The sequence below is a fragment of the Barbatula barbatula genome (assembly GCF_947034865.1).
Source record: "Barbatula barbatula genome assembly, chromosome: 2".
Lineage (NCBI taxonomy): Eukaryota > Metazoa > Chordata > Actinopteri > Cypriniformes > Nemacheilidae > Barbatula > Barbatula barbatula.
In genome coordinates, this window is record NC_136767.1 from 25,419,474 (window position 1) to 25,437,696 (window position 18,223).

The 18,223-nt window shown below is 35.8% G+C and overlaps 1 protein-coding gene across 2 annotated transcripts in view; it reads left to right on the top strand.

Moving 5' to 3' along the window:
• galnt9 (polypeptide N-acetylgalactosaminyltransferase 9) overlaps positions 1 to 18,223 on the top strand; it is a 77,171-nt gene that overhangs the window by 44,243 nt on the left and 14,705 nt on the right. For both annotated transcript variants that reach the window (XM_079451312.1, XM_079451313.1), the window contains exon 6: positions 3,467 to 3,584. In XM_079451312.1, the coding sequence (XP_079307438.1) occupies positions 3,467 to 3,584 (118 nt within the window). The remainder of the gene's footprint in view (positions 1 to 3,466; positions 3,585 to 18,223) is intronic.

An 18,223-nucleotide genomic window follows, 5' to 3' on the forward strand; every position in this document is an offset into this window, starting at 1 on the left:
TGATCCAAATAATGTAAGCATGTCAATTGTAACATTTCAAGCTGAAATCTGTTTTTGATTAAAAATAAAGAGAAATATGTTATTGAGCAAGTACACAAAAAATATATTTTAAAAAATAACCTTTTATTCTTAACGGTAAGCATATAATAATGATTTATATTTTGATCTGTCGTCTATAATTTCGTAATTTAAAGGAACATTTTCGCCCAAAAATGTTGTCATCATTTACTCACCCTCGAGTTGTTCACACTTTTATCAATTTCTTTGTTCTGATGACACAGAGAATCAGATTTAGCAGAAGATTCAGATATGTGTCACCTGAGGAAACAACATGTTTGTGCAGAAGCTCATTACAGAAGTCATTGTCCATGCACCTCTCATCGCAAATGCTTGTATTGACAGGTTAAAATAGCCGCCCGCAAGCCCGTGGCGTGTCAATGAGTTGCGTTATTGGAAATCATTCCAGCTCCACTTCTCCTAAGTTCTCTGTGTATCTACTGGAGTTTAGCCTGCCTGTGGCTATTCAGCACAGAGAATCCCAATAATCATGCCAAACTGCAACACTGTTTATTTAAATGACTCCTGTTTACTGCTAGATGAAGGAAACTGTCCTGTTCAAATGTCTCTCAACAAGCAGTCAGTGCCAAAAAATGGGGAAACTTTAATGGGATATTTCACCCTAAAATAAAAATGTTATCTGTTATAATTTACTTACTATCACATTTGTTCCAAACCTGGATATATTTATTTCTGTTGTTCTGTTGAACACAGAATGTTGGCAAATAATATTTCTGGGATATCATTGACTACCATAGATAAACACAGGAATTACATATTTAGGTGGTCAATGGTGCCCAAGAACTGTCAGTTGCTAACATTCTTCTGAATATCTTTCTTTGCGTTCAACCGAACAATGAATTGATACAGGTTTGGGTTTGGAACAACTAAAGGGCGAGTAATTCATGGCATGTTTGGGTGAATGCCTTTAGGGTGGGGGCTAAAGTTTTGATAGCTTTTCTGTCATTGATCAATAGTAAAGGATGCTTTAATGTCATTGTGAAAACATATTTTTAAGTAATTCATTTAAAATGGATGTAAATGCAAAATAATTACATAATTGTTCACGCCCTTCTTTATGACACAACAAATTATTACTGGAATCAGAATCATTAAAAATAGATAATATGTGTGTAGTCAAGGAGTTTTCGATTGATCCTAGTTTAAATACCAACCTGATCTCACGGGAATTCGTAACTATTTTACGAGGTGTATTGTTCGTATGAATTCGTACATTGTGAATCGTACAAAAACGTATGATAAGTTAAAAAGCAATACTGAAGGCCCATCCCTAACCCTAAGATAACTGACGCGAAAGAAAATCGTACAAAAATGTTAGAATATGATTGGACGAATTCGTACAAATTTGCCAAAATTTGTTATTATTTAGTTAAATAAGTTTTTGCCATGAGATTGTGTTTTAAATACACAACTCTAGAAGATCCAAATTCTGGTGAGTCGATATTGTAGCACACAATAGTTCGAAGAAGACATTGAAGTATTCATTGTGACTATCTTACTTTATGACAGACTTGTTACCACAGACTTGCTGGTTTGTTTGGTGAGTCTAGCAATCTTAGATTCTGCGTACTTTCTGGTTACAATGAAACACTTCTTTTATAACTCCAGGATATGAAGCAGCAGATCTTTTGTCTATAGAAATTTGACATGCTCAGATATCATCTTGTCATGTGCTGTGGTCGCTGAAAACCTCAGATCTGACCCAAATGTTTTTCTGCAGAAGCAACTGTCACGTGTCATGCAACGTTTGCTAATGTTCAAACAGAACTTATTTTTAGATAGCTACTAGCATGGCTAGGATGCACCGATATTAATCGGCCAATTTGAATTAATTCAACCTATCTGCATATCGGCAATAGCATGAAAAATGCAGATACCGATGGTTTATAGATTAACTGCTTGGAGGCAATGAGTTGCATGATTTATTAAAGAAAAGTTAAGTCAAAATGTGTTAATGTTGATAATAATGGATAGCAAAAATCACTTTTAAAGATTGTCATATTGTATTTTTATCTTAACTTGTGCCTCTCTTAAAATGTTTAATATTTCCTGTTACGGCCAAAAAAATCATATCGGTGCATCCCTAGGTACCTGCTTATGTGGACTTCTTCACAGATTTGACCAAATCATAAAAATATCTTCTTTTTCTTTCCATCTGTTTACTATGATATTGCCACAGTACTTTTTGTAAGGGTATAGTTCACCCAAAAAAATAATTCTGTACAATTTATTCTCCCTCCTGTCTTTCAAAACCTGTATATCAGTCATTTTTCTATGGAACACAAAAGAAGATCTTTTGAGAAATGTCTCACTGGTTTTGTGTCTATACAATGGAAGTCAGTGGTCGCCAATTTTGTTTGTATTATATTTGTTAAATATAATTTTTTGCGCTCTGCAGAAGAGTTTTTGGGCGAACTGTCCCTTTAAGTCTTGGGTGTTTAGAGCCACCACAGCCATTGAGAGAGAGAGTTGCGTAACTACGTTGACTCCAGTAGTTCCTGGAAGTTACTAGTAACGCATGGAGCTGCGGCTAAGCAGAACGATTGTGACGAACTTTTAACCCATTTAAAGACTTTGGTTAGTAGGTGTTAATAAATGAAAGAAATAAAGCATTTAAAGATAAAACATAACTTCCTGGAACTATCTAAAGGCTCCATGAATAACGTGACACACGAAAATGTTGAGCTTCCGTTGTTTCTCTCTTTTTCTCAAAGGCTCCGAGAGCAACGTACTGTATACACCACATACAATAAATACATCTTTTTCTTCTTTATTAAAAATGTTTTGACTTCTTGATTAGTTATCATGTGAAATGTCTTCAGATTATCAATGCACGCACAGAATTTGTGGACCAGCAGACATTTTTTCATGTAGTGCATTGCGACAGAGAGATGATATGTGGTTCTATTGTTGTTATATAGTGTTGTGGGAGAAAATAAAGTTTCAAGGGTCTTTTACCCGGGAGGTGCTTAGCCAGTTGTAACTCTGATCTGAAAGAAAGAGGATTGAGCAAAAGAGCAGCACTCAACTCAGATGAACAAACAAACACTCTGTATTTTATGAACAATAACTCAAAGAGGCTTTATGTGGTGTGTATTTTAGTCTATTCTGTATATGTGGCTTCTGGCCCATCAGACTCCCACTCAGCAGAAACAATTGTCAGTCTGTCAAAGGCCAACATTCACAACCTCTGATTCACGATTTGCAGTCAACTTCTTTCTTTCTCCAAGACCTATTACAGTAATTCATCAGCACAACTTAGTATAGCCTTTTTCTGTCCCAGCTACTGTATCAGGGATGGGTGAATGTATGAATGGACGGATAGATAATGATTAAATAAAATAACATTTCTCTTTTTTTAACTCCTATTTCTCTATATGTATTTCAGGACCCCTGCCATGATTGGTTGTTCCTTTGTGGTGGACCGTGAGTATTTTGGAGAAATCGGACTGCTTGATCCAGGCATGGAAGTCTACGGAGGAGAGAACATCGAGCTTGGCATGAGAGTTAGTACGATCATTACGAAACCACATTGACATCTCTATTTGAATACAGTTTGATCGTGGGATATCTTTAAACATCGAATGGTCCGCCCTGTTTGTTTTGCGCTACTGAGACGATTACACTCCAGTGGATTCGTTTAATTGGAATTCATCGAGCATAGAGCCGTTTTATCATATTATAGCCTCTCAGAAACAACAATTCAGCGTTGTGGCCACCCTCCCTGTATAATCTCAGGTGACGTTATAATTAACACTATGTTCAAACCCTCAACGTTTGACAGACGTTTAATTACACCGCTTCATGCGTTCATGCCCATGGCGTCATACTAGAAACTGTTTAGGGGTAAACATGCACATCCCACACACCATCGAGAAGTAAATGCCTTGCCTACAGGAATTGAACGCGCTCTGCACCAAATTATACAGGCTCGAATGCTTTAAAGGCGGTGGGGTACAAAGAAAAGTAGATTTCTTTGCGGCAGCCCTAAGAGAAATTTCATGGCCCACGTGGTTTGTGAGCAGCGGAGAATTTAACTTGTTTAAATTCAGAAAATGTTCCATCCGTGGGCTGTTGAATATACTCGGAAGATTAGCATAATTTGGATTAAAAAACCTTTAATTCATTTTCAAGATCCAGTTTCAGTGTTGGTTGACGGAAAATAATTTTCAGGTTGATGTTAGAATAAACTATGGGAATGAATGGTAGCGATTCTAACTCTTTGGACAAATTTCAATGGTCTTTTAGTCCAAAAGTCTCAGTCACAGCTGTCGGAGTGACATGTGCCATCAATCAAATAATGATGAAAATTGTCAATGGCTGACAGCTTGAACCAACAAAATTTCATACTTTTTTGTTTTCAACGAATCAAGAGAAACCTTGTCTCTCTTCATCCCTTTTGAAAACCAAGCATGGTTTAAATATTAATTATAGGCTGTATGTTTCAGCGGCAACACATAAACATGAACATTATGTGCCCCATCTTAACTTCAGTAACACCTCCACAAAGAATCAATAACTGTTGAGTAGTTTTAATCTAATTAAGTACAATTAATATACAATAAAATATTAATATAGATAATTGATAATATGAATTAAATATAAATGAATTGTGATATTACAACAAAACACAGTGGAAGTTAACAAGCAAAGCAATATTTTGACGCCTGTGCTTTTCCTTTGCTGTAATTTTGCAGCATGTTTGCCAGTAACTTACTGTAGATTTAATGTAAATTTTGTTTAGGCATAAACTTACGTAGTTTGTATAATTTTCTTTCATAAAACAAGACCAAATATCTCTGGTCACTTTTCTTGTTATGTAAATGTATCGTAATTTAAGAAGTTTTAAATATTTTTACAGAGAACAAGAGAAAAATGCCTAGGAAGAATGTCATTTTTTGCAGTGTTGCTGTGCTAATGCCAGTCTCTTCTTGCTCATTTTGAATCTCAAAAGTCAAAGTGTTTTCATTTTGATTCAAGTAATTGAAAACAGTACTCATTGGAAAGTATGTTAAGTAGTAATTCAATCTACAGTAAGTTACTGGCAAACCTGTTTTAAAATCTACAGCAATGTTTTACAGTGTATAGGAGCCAATGGCTCCTTAATTGTTTTTTGTCTGGAGCCCTGCTTGTACATGTACAATTCTAGGCAATAGTTTAATAAGTGAAAGATGATGATAGGGTGTGGCTTTCTGTAGAGGCCACTCCACCGTTTGACTAAAGCCAGCAGACTGTTCAACGTGAATTCCATCATTACCTCATGCGAAAGGTTTCTTGTTGCAAAAAAATGACAGGATTGCCAATTTAGAAAATACATCAGATTCACCCCTTTAAAATAAGCCAGATGCTTATAGATGCGGAACATGTGCACATATGCTCCATCTCAGCCTCCGGTAATCCTCCAAAGCTGATGCAGTGCATTCAGGAGGGATAGCTTTGACTGACAGCTACATATTTAATAATTAACCTTATGCCACACCGAATAGACAACCTGCCTTAATGTACCTCGAAAAGAGAGTCGGAGGTGCGTAGTCAAACCTGGCACGATATTTGGTGGATGAGATTGAATGCTTTTGCCTGTCTGTCTCTTTAAGTCCTTCAGACGAGTGCTGCTGGACATGCAGCTGCCAAACTTTATCTGATGTTAGGCCATCGGTTTAATACAGATCCAATGGGCTCCTATAAAAAAGGGGTGACATGCAGAGGGAAAAACAATAGTATTGCGCCTCAAAAAGAGCTGTACTGTTTGCGAGTGACATTTTCCCCTTAACATCAATTCAAGGAGGGCTCCATAAGTCTGAGGAGGGTCATTTCAGAAAATAAGTGTAATATTGGTGCTTTCTTACTAGTGGCTTTTAGTTGCATGAGGCTTTAAGTCGCATTATTAGCTATTTTATTTATTTTCTTTCCGACTGCTGATTTTTCTAAACAGGTTTGGGTTGTTGGATAATCTGAAGTGAACCTGTGTTTAAATCATCCATAATCTTTGGTTGTCACAATTATAGTAGAAACATTTGGATGAAGCTTTTCATTTATGCACATGGAAGACAGTAGCGTACAACGTGTTTAAGTCATAAATGTTATGCAAGTGCAATATGTTCTCTGGGATTTAATCTGATGAATTTGGAAAATGGTTCTGCACTACTCTTACGTTCTGTGTGAAAATATAATAAAAGCCGTACTAAAATATGCAATGTCTGACCTGCCACACACCCTCTTATCAGACTGTATCTTAATAGTTAATTGAAAAATTCTGTTATCATTTATTCACCCACATGTCATTCAAAACCTGTATATGACAGTAAGAAATGTCTTAGTGGTTTTGTGTCCCTACAATGGAAGTCAATGGGGGTCCATGTTGTTTGGTTACCTACATTCTTTTGTCTTCTGCAGAAGAAATAAAGTCATACAGGTGTGGATGAATTTTTGGGGAATTATACCTGTGCCACTGTTAAGATACAATATGATTCGTGCAAATATATTTACGCAATCTTTGTGCCGCATTAAAAGACTCCATACACTTTTCGTGTATATTTTTAAAGTCTGTATATCTCTGTAGATGTACCTTCTTAGATACAGTACCGTATTTTAGTTCTTGAGAAAAGATTGAGAATTATATGTGGGAAGACAGAGGTTGTCCAGACTTATTTAAATCTATCATTGGCTCTCATGATCCCATCATGGTTCCTTCTGTTGTTGTCAGATCTGATTAAACTAATGACAGTGAAAACGTTGAAAGAGAGTCTGTAGCTCAGATACTATCAGAAATAATGATTCAAAATATATAATAAGCCAGATTTAGTTACAGTCCCTTTACATTTATTCAGAATAGCAAACACTTAAAGCGACACAAAAACAGAGAGAGCGATTAACATTTTTCATTTAGAAAAAGATGTAAATAGCCTAGGCTGGCAGTATCTAGTGACTTTCCCTTGTCCGCAGTACCTAGTGACCTTTTGTCCTTCCTTCAAAGAAAAGGAGCAATTTGTTATCTTTTAAAAGAAAGCAGGTCTTTTCGATCCATGGTTACTTTATTTTACACCCACCAGCACTCACATACAGTACTGTATATGAAAGGCAAATACTAAACAAACCAGCGAAGGAAGAGGAAAAAGGTGACCTTTGAATCATGTTGGTGAATTGTAAGAGCTTTAAATTATTTTAGAAGCATCCTTTCTTTGTATTGTACATTTGCAATTGGTTTGCCCTTTGGTCAATAATATGCAGTTTAATGGACTCAAAAGTGTAGATGTTGTCTTGTTAATATGCACTCTGGTTCAGGAAACTATTTGTTCATGGAAGATCTGTCTTTCCTTGTGCAAGCTTTATGTAGACGGATAAAATTCAGTTGCGTAAATGTCCATATTAATCAGTACAGCTTTTTGCTTTAATTTGGAGTCGGAGGGAATATTTATATGTTAAGAAAAATGTGTTAAGGCAGATTCTTACAGTACAGTCGTGTTTTAAGCTGTACTTAAAGTCCCAGTGAAATTTAAAAAAAGAAATTAATTAAATATTGCAGCGTTTATAGTGAATAGCTAATCAATGTGGGTAATTTTCTTTGTAAAATTCATGTACCCTCACAATCTTCAATTAAAATCTGAAAATGCACATAAATTAGATGGCTTGGATGGACCATCCGTTAACTCCTCCCCTTCAACTGTCAGTCTGCTGCCAGTTTCATTTCAAAATCAATGCAATAGCTGTTTTCACACAGCCAATCAATTAGCTGTGAAAAACGCAAGCCACACCCACTAATTTTCTCCTTTGAAATTCCTTTTACTCGGAAATGTGTCAGAATACGGAAGTAATAACGATCACAACTTCCGGTTCACAGGGACTTTAAGGACAAAATGTTCCTCATCTTAAATATACTATGTTTTAAAGAGTACCCACTAAGGATTTACATAGTCAAATCAGAATTGTCAATCTTGCCTTTAGCTACATTGATGCACCTAAAAGCAATCACACATTAATTTACAGAATTTGTTTAGAACAGAATATACCTTAATAATAAGTAAAAATAAGAAATTAAACGAAATAAGACAGAAAGTCACAATGTGCACAACAAATGTATTTATGCAAAATGTCTGAAATGCCAGGAACATCATTTTCAAAACACAAGCCACAAATAGTCTTATGTATGGACATTTTCCTTAAACGTGTTACATTCAATACTGGACCAGATTTCGCCTAAAACTATTTTTAAAACTACTAAAACTAAATAAACCCCATGTAAAGGAGGAATGCAATAAAGCATCTTATCATTTAAACAGTCATAAAGTCCCTTTCAACTTTTTTTTCCTGTGCACTCTTTCTCCATCCTACGGACAAGCATGCTTGCTGTCAGTGCAGAGAATGACAAGAAAGTCTTCTCCGTGCTTGCTATATACCATGATTTTGGTTGCATCACTTTATTAAAAAATGTTTTGTATCATGCAGCAAAGTTCAGTCTAAGTAACGAACCACGTGCATTTACAGACAAAATGTTAAATCATATTTAAATACCCAAACATTGAGTAAGTGACAAATGTTTGGAAACGGTGTACACATTCATTTGCGATTCATCTGCGGGTGCTTGCAACACGTGCTGCTTCTCGTTATGGGTCTGCAGAAGATGCAGAGACGCGATCCTGCACTGGGTTAGAGTAAGATCTCTCGCTCATATGCGCCAGGGGTTTCGGTACCCAACCCTAAAAATGTCCCAATTCTTTACATCATAAATCATATTTTTGGCAGCGCAGTGCATGGCCATCTGCTACGCCACTGCCCATATAACCAAGATTGCATTATCCCCATTGCATAACACCTCTGTGAAGATTTGACTGTGAGATCGGTAGTCGAATCAGGCTCCTCCCATCAAGCATCGAATCTTTGACTATTCAGCATCAACCCGAATGATTTATTTTCTGGTTAGTCAGTTGTCATTTAAAACGTTCATTATGTTCACTGTTATCATGTTATGTGTATAACTGATTTCCTATAAATCTGTTTGACAGCTGACAAAGTGAATAATACTGCACAGAATGATCTCATAAAGACCCAAGCGTGAGATGTTTGTTCAGATGCTTCTTTTGCTGTTCAATGAGATTTTTTCCCTCCAAGCCAAAATTTAGCTTTATAATTTCCATTAGGTTTAGCTCACCCTGTGAATCTGGAACAAACTCATTTTACCTCCACTGTTTTTTGTTTAGTGAAGAGAAAATAAATGAGACGCAGGCACACCAGGGGCCCCAGAGATTGGCTCTGTTATAGCAAATAGAAGGTTTTAGATATATACCACAGATCATGATGTTTCAGGAGACTGGGTCTGCAGAGATGAGCGTGTGTGTGTGTGTTGGTAAATCCTCTTACACTGCTGTACCTCTAAAGATAGCATTCTAGCCATCACTGTACTCGAAGAGCGAGTCATTTTGTGCTTCAGTTGCAGAGTTTTGACAATGTTAATATGGAAGGAATGGATGGATGTTGTTCTTGTTATGGTGGTTTTCTCTTGGCTAGGCTGGTCTGATCCCAGTACTCTAGCAATAGTTACTGTTGAGGTGGAAACTGCAGCTTATCAAACATAAATTGAGGAAAAATCAATCATAGATAGATCATAGATTGACAGACATACATATCATAGACTGAAAGATCATAGATTGACAGACAGGCATATCATAGACAGATCGATCATAGATTGACAGACAGACAGACAGAAAAATCATAGACAGAAAGATCATAGATTGACAGACAGGCATATCATAGACAGAAAGATCATAGATTTACAGACAGACAGAAAAATCATAGACAGAAAGATCATAGATTGACAGACAGACATACATATCATAGACAGAAAGATCATAGATTTACAGACAGACAGAAAAATCATAGACAGAAAGATCATAGATTTACAGACAGACAGAAAAATCATAGACAGAAAGATCATAGATTGACAGACAGGCATATCATAGACAGAAAGATCATAGATTTACAGACAGACAGAAAAATCATAGACAGAAAGATCATAGATTTACAGACAGACAGAAAAATCATAGACAGAAAGATCATAGATTGACAGACAGGCATATCATAGACAGAAAGATCATAGATTTACAGACAGACAGACAGACAGAAAAATCATAGACAGAAAGATCATAGATTGACAGACAGAGATACATATCATAGACAGATCGATCATAGATTGACAGACAGAAAAATCATAGACAGAAAGATCATAGATTGACAGACAGGCATATCATAGACAGATCGATCATAGATTGACAGACAGACAGACAGAAAAATCATAGACAGAAAGATCATAGATTGATAGACAGGCATATCATAGACAGAAAGATCATAGATTGACAGACAGACAGACAGTAAAATCATTGACAGAAAGATCATAGATTGACAGACAGACATACATATCATAGACAGAAAGATCATAGATTTACAGACAGACAGACAGAAAAATTATAGACAGAAAGTTCATAGATTGACAGACAGGCATATCATAGACAGAAAGATCATAGATTGACAGACAGACAGAAAAATCATAGACAGAAAGATCATAGATTGACAGACAGACATACATATCATAGACAGAAAGATCATAGATTTACAGACAGACAGAAAAATCATAGACAGAAAGATCATAGATTGACAGACAGACATACATATCATAGACAGAAAGATCATAGATTTACAGACAGACATACATATCATAGACAGAAAGATCATAGATTGACAGACAGACAGACAGAAAAATTATAGACAGAAAGTTCATAGATTGACAGACAGGCATATCATAGACAGAAAGATCATAGATTGACAGACAGACAGAAAAATCATAGACAGAAAGATCATAGATTGACAGACAGACATACATATCATAGACAGAAAGATCATAGATTTACAGACAGGCATATCATAGTCAGAAAGATCATAGATTGACAGACAGAAAAATCATAGACAGAAAGATCATAGATTGACAGACAGACAGAAAAATCATAGACAGAAAGATCATAGATTGACAGACAGACATACATATCATAGACAGAAAGATCATAGATTTACAGACAGGCATATCATAATCAGAAAGATCATAGATTGACAGACAGACATATCATAGACAGAAAGATCATAGATTTACAGACAGACATACATATCATAGACAGATCGATCATAGATTGACAGACAGACACATCATAGACAGAAAGATCATAGATTGACAGACAGACATACATATCATAGACAGAAAGATCATAGATTTACAGACAGGCATATCATAGTCAGAAAGATCATAGATTGACAGACAGACATATCATAGACAGAAAGATCATAGATTTACAGACAGACATACATATCATAGACAGAAAGATCATAGATTGACAGACAGACATATCATAGACAGAAAGATCATAGATTTACAGACAGACATACATATCATAGACAGATCGATCATAGATTGACAGACAGACACATCATAGATAGATCATAGATTGACAGACAGACATATCATAGACAGATCGATCATAGATTGACAGACAGACACATCATAGATAGATCATAGATTGACAGACAGACATACATATCATAGACAGATCGATCATAGATTGACAGACAGACACATCATAGATAGATCATAGATTGACAGACAGACATACATATCATAGACAGAAAGATCATAGATTGACAGACAGACAGACAGAAAAATTATAGACAGAAAGTTCATAGATTGACAGACAGGCATATCATAGACAGAAAGATCATAGATTGACAGACAGACAGAAAAATCATAGACAGAAAGATCATAGATTGACAGACAGACATACATATCATAGACAGAAAGATCATAGATTTACAGACAGGCATATCATAGTCAGAAAGATCATAGATTGACAGACAGAAAAATCATAGACAGAAAGATCATAGATTGACAGACAGACAGAAAAATCATAGACAGAAAGATCATAGATTGACAGACAGACATACATATCATAGACAGAAAGATCATAGATTTACAGACAGGCATATCATAATCAGAAAGATCATAGATTGACAGACAGACATATCATAGACAGAAAGATCATAGATTTACAGACAGACATACATATCATAGACAGATCGATCATAGATTGACAGACAGACACATCATAGACAGAAAGATCATAGATTGACAGACAGACATACATATCATAGACAGAAAGATCATAGATTTACAGACAGGCATATCATAGTCAGAAAGATCATAGATTGACAGACAGACATATCATAGACAGAAAGATCATAGATTTACAGACAGACATACATATCATAGACAGAAAGATCATAGATTGACAGACAGACATATCATAGACAGAAAGATCATAGATTTACAGACAGACATACATATCATAGACAGATCGATCATAGATTGACAGACAGACACATCATAGATAGATCATAGATTGACAGACAGACATATCATAGACAGATCGATCATAGATTGACAGACAGACACATCATAGATAGATCATAGATTGACAGACAGACATACATATCATAGACAGATCGATCATAGATTGACAGACAGACACATCATAGATAGATCATAGATTGACAGACAGACATATCATAAACAGAAAGATCATAGATTGACACACAGACAAAAAGATAGACAGAAAGATAGACAGAAACAAATTTTGTCACTAACATTTTAGAATATAAACTCTTGTTTAAAGCGTTGGTTTTTTTTTCTTTCAGAAATTTGACAGTTTAAAGTCAAGCTTTGATTTATGAGATCTAACGTCCCTGATTCCAAACTTTACATTAACCTTCAAACCGTATTATATATCATGTGAGGTTACGCGCTTCAAGACTTCCACAGCAGCTCACCGTGCCGAGAATTTTACTCCAAACAAAACATATTATAGCAAATATTTAAATATTTGTTTCAATTCGCTGTGAACTAAAACACACATATTGGTCCTCTGATGAATCGTATTTAAGTGCATACCTTCTTCTTTAAAATGTGCCTTTAGCATACAGCATCGTCCAGTTGCATTTCGTTATTGCTTTTATATCATCTTCATGTCTCTGCAAAGCTATTACAGTGCAACTCAATGCAAACAGTTTAAAGATCCTCAGCAAACACAGTTAGTGACGGCTGACGGGAGGAATAATAATTCATTTAGTAATGCTCGCAGGATGAAACTCTGCCCGCTCATCTCTGATCGTGATTGTGGGCGCTGGGAGGAAAAATGAATATGTAATTGTAAATCTTAAACTGACTTCTGTACAATGTCCCTAGAAGGCACAATGGAAAAGTTGAGTATCTTCTCTTAGTTTCTCACAGAGGACAGAAGCTTTTACGCTTGAGGCATTTCTGTCATACTTCAGTAGCAAAGCCACGCACATCTATACAAATGTACCCTTCCTGTCCTAGTATAAACATGTTGGTTTTATTTGTTCCAGTGGTTGATGTGTTGCCCTATAAGCAGGATTTTTCAATCTTTCATATGCCATGGACCCCCAAGTATGAGCATTCTAATGTGTGGGACCCTTTATGTTTTTAAAATATAAAAAACATTAATCCTTTATAAATTAAAACGTATACACTTAAAATAAACAAATAAGTCTGAAGATGTATTATTAAAGATTTATTAATATTTATTAGTTACATTATTATATTATATATATATATTGTTATTTATATTGTTCATTTAATTTAATTATTATTTTATTTATAACAATGCTTTTTATCGATTTACCTTATGTGAATTTAATCTATGTAATACATTTAAAACTATTTTTGTTAAAGTTTTTATTTTAATATAAAGTCTTTATTCATACTTGTTTATTTGATTAAATTAATAAATATTATTTATTTTTAGTTTTCTACAGTAATTCTGTAGACTCACATTCTTGCGGCCCCCTGGAAGTTCTCGGATCCCAGTTTGAAAACGCCTGCCCTACAGAAAATGGACGGACAGAGAAAGTTTCATTAAAGCATATACAGTACAGCAGTTTTCATAAAACGTACCATGGTATTACCATGTTCTTTTTCCATGCATATGGTCTTTTTAATGAATACGAATTGTTCAGAACCGTGATATATTTTAGGTACCATGGTATTACAAGCTCTACCATGGTTACTGCCACAGTATTTTTGCTTAACTTAAGCTTAAATTTCCATTCTTGTGAATGTTTTTTTGGACAGGGAAGCTTGTGGTCAAAATCGTATCTGGTAGATTTTTCCACATTTCACTTTGAGTTACCGTGGCACTTTTATCTATCTTGTGACAGCGCTAAGTCTCGTCCTTTTATTGCTATTTTTATCATTGTAATGATCATCAATAAAGGCTGATCATTGAAATATGACTCGCAGAGCAGAAGCTGGCAAGAGGGTCCTATTAAATTAGCCAGTGCTTGATCTGAAGAACACATCACATAAAACCGCCTGATATAATTAACATGATTAAAATAATGAATGGCAGAGCTTTGTCTGTTCCCTGTCATAGAAAGATAGAGAGCGGTAGAGTGCTTTGAAATCAAAAAGGAAGACATTTTTTCTTTCAGACCTTGTACGAGATGATGTAACTTTTTAAAAGTAATCGAAAAGACATCACTCAAAATTGGCCATGATTGATTTAAATGTGTGTTTTCTACTTTCAAAGTTAACCCGAAAACAATTCAAGGTTGTTGATAAGATGCAATTAAAAATGTATTCTCAAACACCATAGGGGCAAAAAATAGCACTGTAAAAGAGAGGCTGGTGGATTACCCTTCGACTGTGAAAGCCAAGCAGACAAAATTTGTTTACGAATTATTAACAAACAAATCTATTAATCTCAAACAATCTAAATATTAATCCTCAAAGCGCACGGTATCTGAAGAAGTTTTATTCTTGCTTGAATGAAAAACATGTTAGTGAACATGTTACTACCCCATACCTGCATATCACGTAGACTACACCACTGCCACCATCTTCTTCCATGTGTTTTTGACCTTGATGTCTTCAGTCTGCTTAATTACAGCTGGAGAAATATGGTAATGACGGTCCCCACCCCTCTCAGCATGAGGTAAATGTTTGTCCGTCTCCTCTCTTCAACACTCATCATTTCATCAACACGGCTCCTGTGTTCAGGCAGAGAGCGAGACATTGTCTGATTTGTTTTGCTAATGTTCTGAAGACAGAGACCTGCAGTAAGACGTGAGGACGTGACCTGCATGATGTTAGCCTACTGTGCTTGCGATCGTACAATATCACTCCCACTTGTACAGAGATGTTCAAATGTAAAGGCAGAGTGTAAGGTTTTACAGAGGACGTTCAGGATCTCATGGAATATATCTTGTCCAAATGCATGTAGATTTATTCGGTGAAATCCACAGTCGGTGGCGTTTGTGCGGGATGTTTGTTTGGGATGGGTTTCAGGATTACACTTACGCACGCAAGCTTGAAAATTATTTGACATTTTACATGAATTATAATTGTCTGCAGACTTTAGTTTTCATTATTGTCCTGCAAAATTTCACTTTTAAAATGAGTGTAGGTAAGTTATTTCCCGGGCAACCACATAATATGGAGGTTGGGATTTCTGGAGAATGTTTTGTTTTGGACATTATTGTGCCCATGTGTGCAAGATGAGTCATCGATATTTTTGATTTCCATAAGAGAAAGAGCTTAACAGACAAGGGCTAAAATCCTCAAATCTCTAAAAGAGATATAGCTTTGGGGTGTTTTATTGAAGCTTGAACTTTCCTGTAAAAAAGGTAAAAATCAGTAATAACAAATGTCTCCTGACATTACCAGATTCTCTAATATAAGTTATAAGTTTAGCTGTGGGTTACGATTTCATGTCAGTTTGACTTCAACCCATGTAAAGATAACCTGCAATTGTATGTTTCAAAGAGAGATGGCAATAGAAAGCGCTCAGGTTATGGGTTGCATCTTTAGTGGCATCTAGCGGTGAGGTTTCACATTGCAACCAACGGATCTTTCCTTTCGAAGAACAACGGAGGCTCTTACAGGACAAAGATGTCGGGGTGTTTTAAAATCTTCGCTGAAGGAGATTAAGTATTTACGAAACAAGCTTTGTAGAGCAGTTTTTCCCTTAAGGGCTACTGTAGAAACAACACAATGAATTCCATGTAGGGACCCGTGGTGTGTCCAGATGAAAATAGTTCATCCTAAGATAATAAAAGTATAATGCTTCATTATGTAACCTCTTAATATACCTCTGAAGATATAGTTATGTGTATTATATTGTATTTGTGTCAATAGATCCTCCTTAATATTACACACTGTCCCTTTAAATGACGTGAGTGTGTGCTATGTTTCATTTCACACTGAATCCACATAAGAATCCACATTCACTCATTTTCTGCCCTATGACGTTTAATACAAACTTCCTCTTCAGAGGCTGCAAAGTCTCTCAACTCCAATCTAAACAGTGATGGTTAACAAGTCACTTGTCATAATTTGTTTTATGTCTTTTCGATTACTGAAATGAGGCTGTTATTGAGCTTGAACGAAGCACACAGTAAAGTATTCACTGCAGGCAGAGAAGGAGCATGAACAGGGTAGAACTACGACTCTGAGTTGACTGGCAGTGAGATAACAGAACTCCAAGATTGATTTTGTACACCTAGGTTGCACTATGGATCAGCGGTGCTGAAGTTTAAAGTATTTTCACATGAAAGTCAGTGAATGCAGAGCTGGTTCCATTAATGTCACGCTAAGCAGAAGATAGAAGACCGTTAGCTCTTAAAGAGACGGCGCAAAGAGTGTTCGCTACTAAGCATCCGGTAAAGCCCCTAAGCATACAGAGGATCATTCAGTTGAATCAAATGTTTCAAAGTATATATTTAGTTAAATCATAACATCACATCAAAATGTAAACGATAATAACAATTCTGAGATTAAATTACATCATTCCATTGCTCCGATTTATCAATGAACCTATGGAATGTGGCAAAACATACAAACTATGTCATTAAAGAGTACGTAACATTGGATTTTTAAGGTCCTACTTTGGTTTATGGAGTGTCCAACAACAAGTTTATGTACATACAAGGTGTAAAAGCACTATTATGTCATAATGATTTTGGCAGTTATTCTTACCATACTTCTTGACTGACTCAAATTATTCGTTCCGCGATTCATCTGCCCCTCCTATCCGCGAGCATAGTGTCATGTGATTGGTCAGATGGTGTAGTCTATTGTGATGGTCAAACGCGTTCAGCTTGTGCAGCAAATTGAACTCCTATCATCATTACGGGGTTACGGTTTACAGGTGGTTGGATATTATATACAGTACAGTATAGATAGAAGTCTGAGCCCGAGTCTGACGAAGAAACATCCGAAGACGCTCATCCACAAGAAACTCCAGCACGACTCAGTGTTTCTCAGTGGCAAGTGACAACTCTTGACATCAAACTTCCAGTGTGACATGCATGTTTTGCTTTGCTCATCATTTATATAAAATATAATTTTTAATAAAAATACTGTTAATACGTTAGTATTGTGCGTTGTTATGTTACATAGAGAATTTTTGTCGACGTTATGAAAAATTATTTTAGTTTCACCCCTATACAGTATATCTATATAGGTGCAAAAATGTAATTTACAATCCTTTAGTAACAGTATTATACTTGGATTAGTTGTCACGGCATACAGTGTACGGTGTTCGTATCTTCAGATGTTATTACAATACAGACAGTACTCCACTCAGTTATTGAAATAAATACTTTGAGAGTTAATAGGATGAAGACTTAAATTAGCTGGATTCATAGCTAGATAAACAAACTGTAATACCCCAGAAATAACGGTACATGTTCACGTTAGTGTTATATGCATTAGCTAAACACAGACATAAGGTACACAAATATGTATTTAAGTTAAATAAATAAATAGTCAGGTTGTGATTCGGTGGAGCTAACAGTTCCAAATAAAGTTTGTATTTCCCCTCTTTCAAGGATAGTGTTTAACATATCCTGCAGTGAACGTGCCAAGATTATTGAAGCAATCTTTGGTGAAATAATGCGCGCGCAGTAAAGCCCTGCGGTTATACTCCTTTGGTGTTGATAGAAAAATGAATAGTTCTTCCTTTGGTAGTTTAAATAAGACAGTCGCAACGGAGAACACAGGTTCTAGACATGATGCAGACAGTGTTTGGGGGAG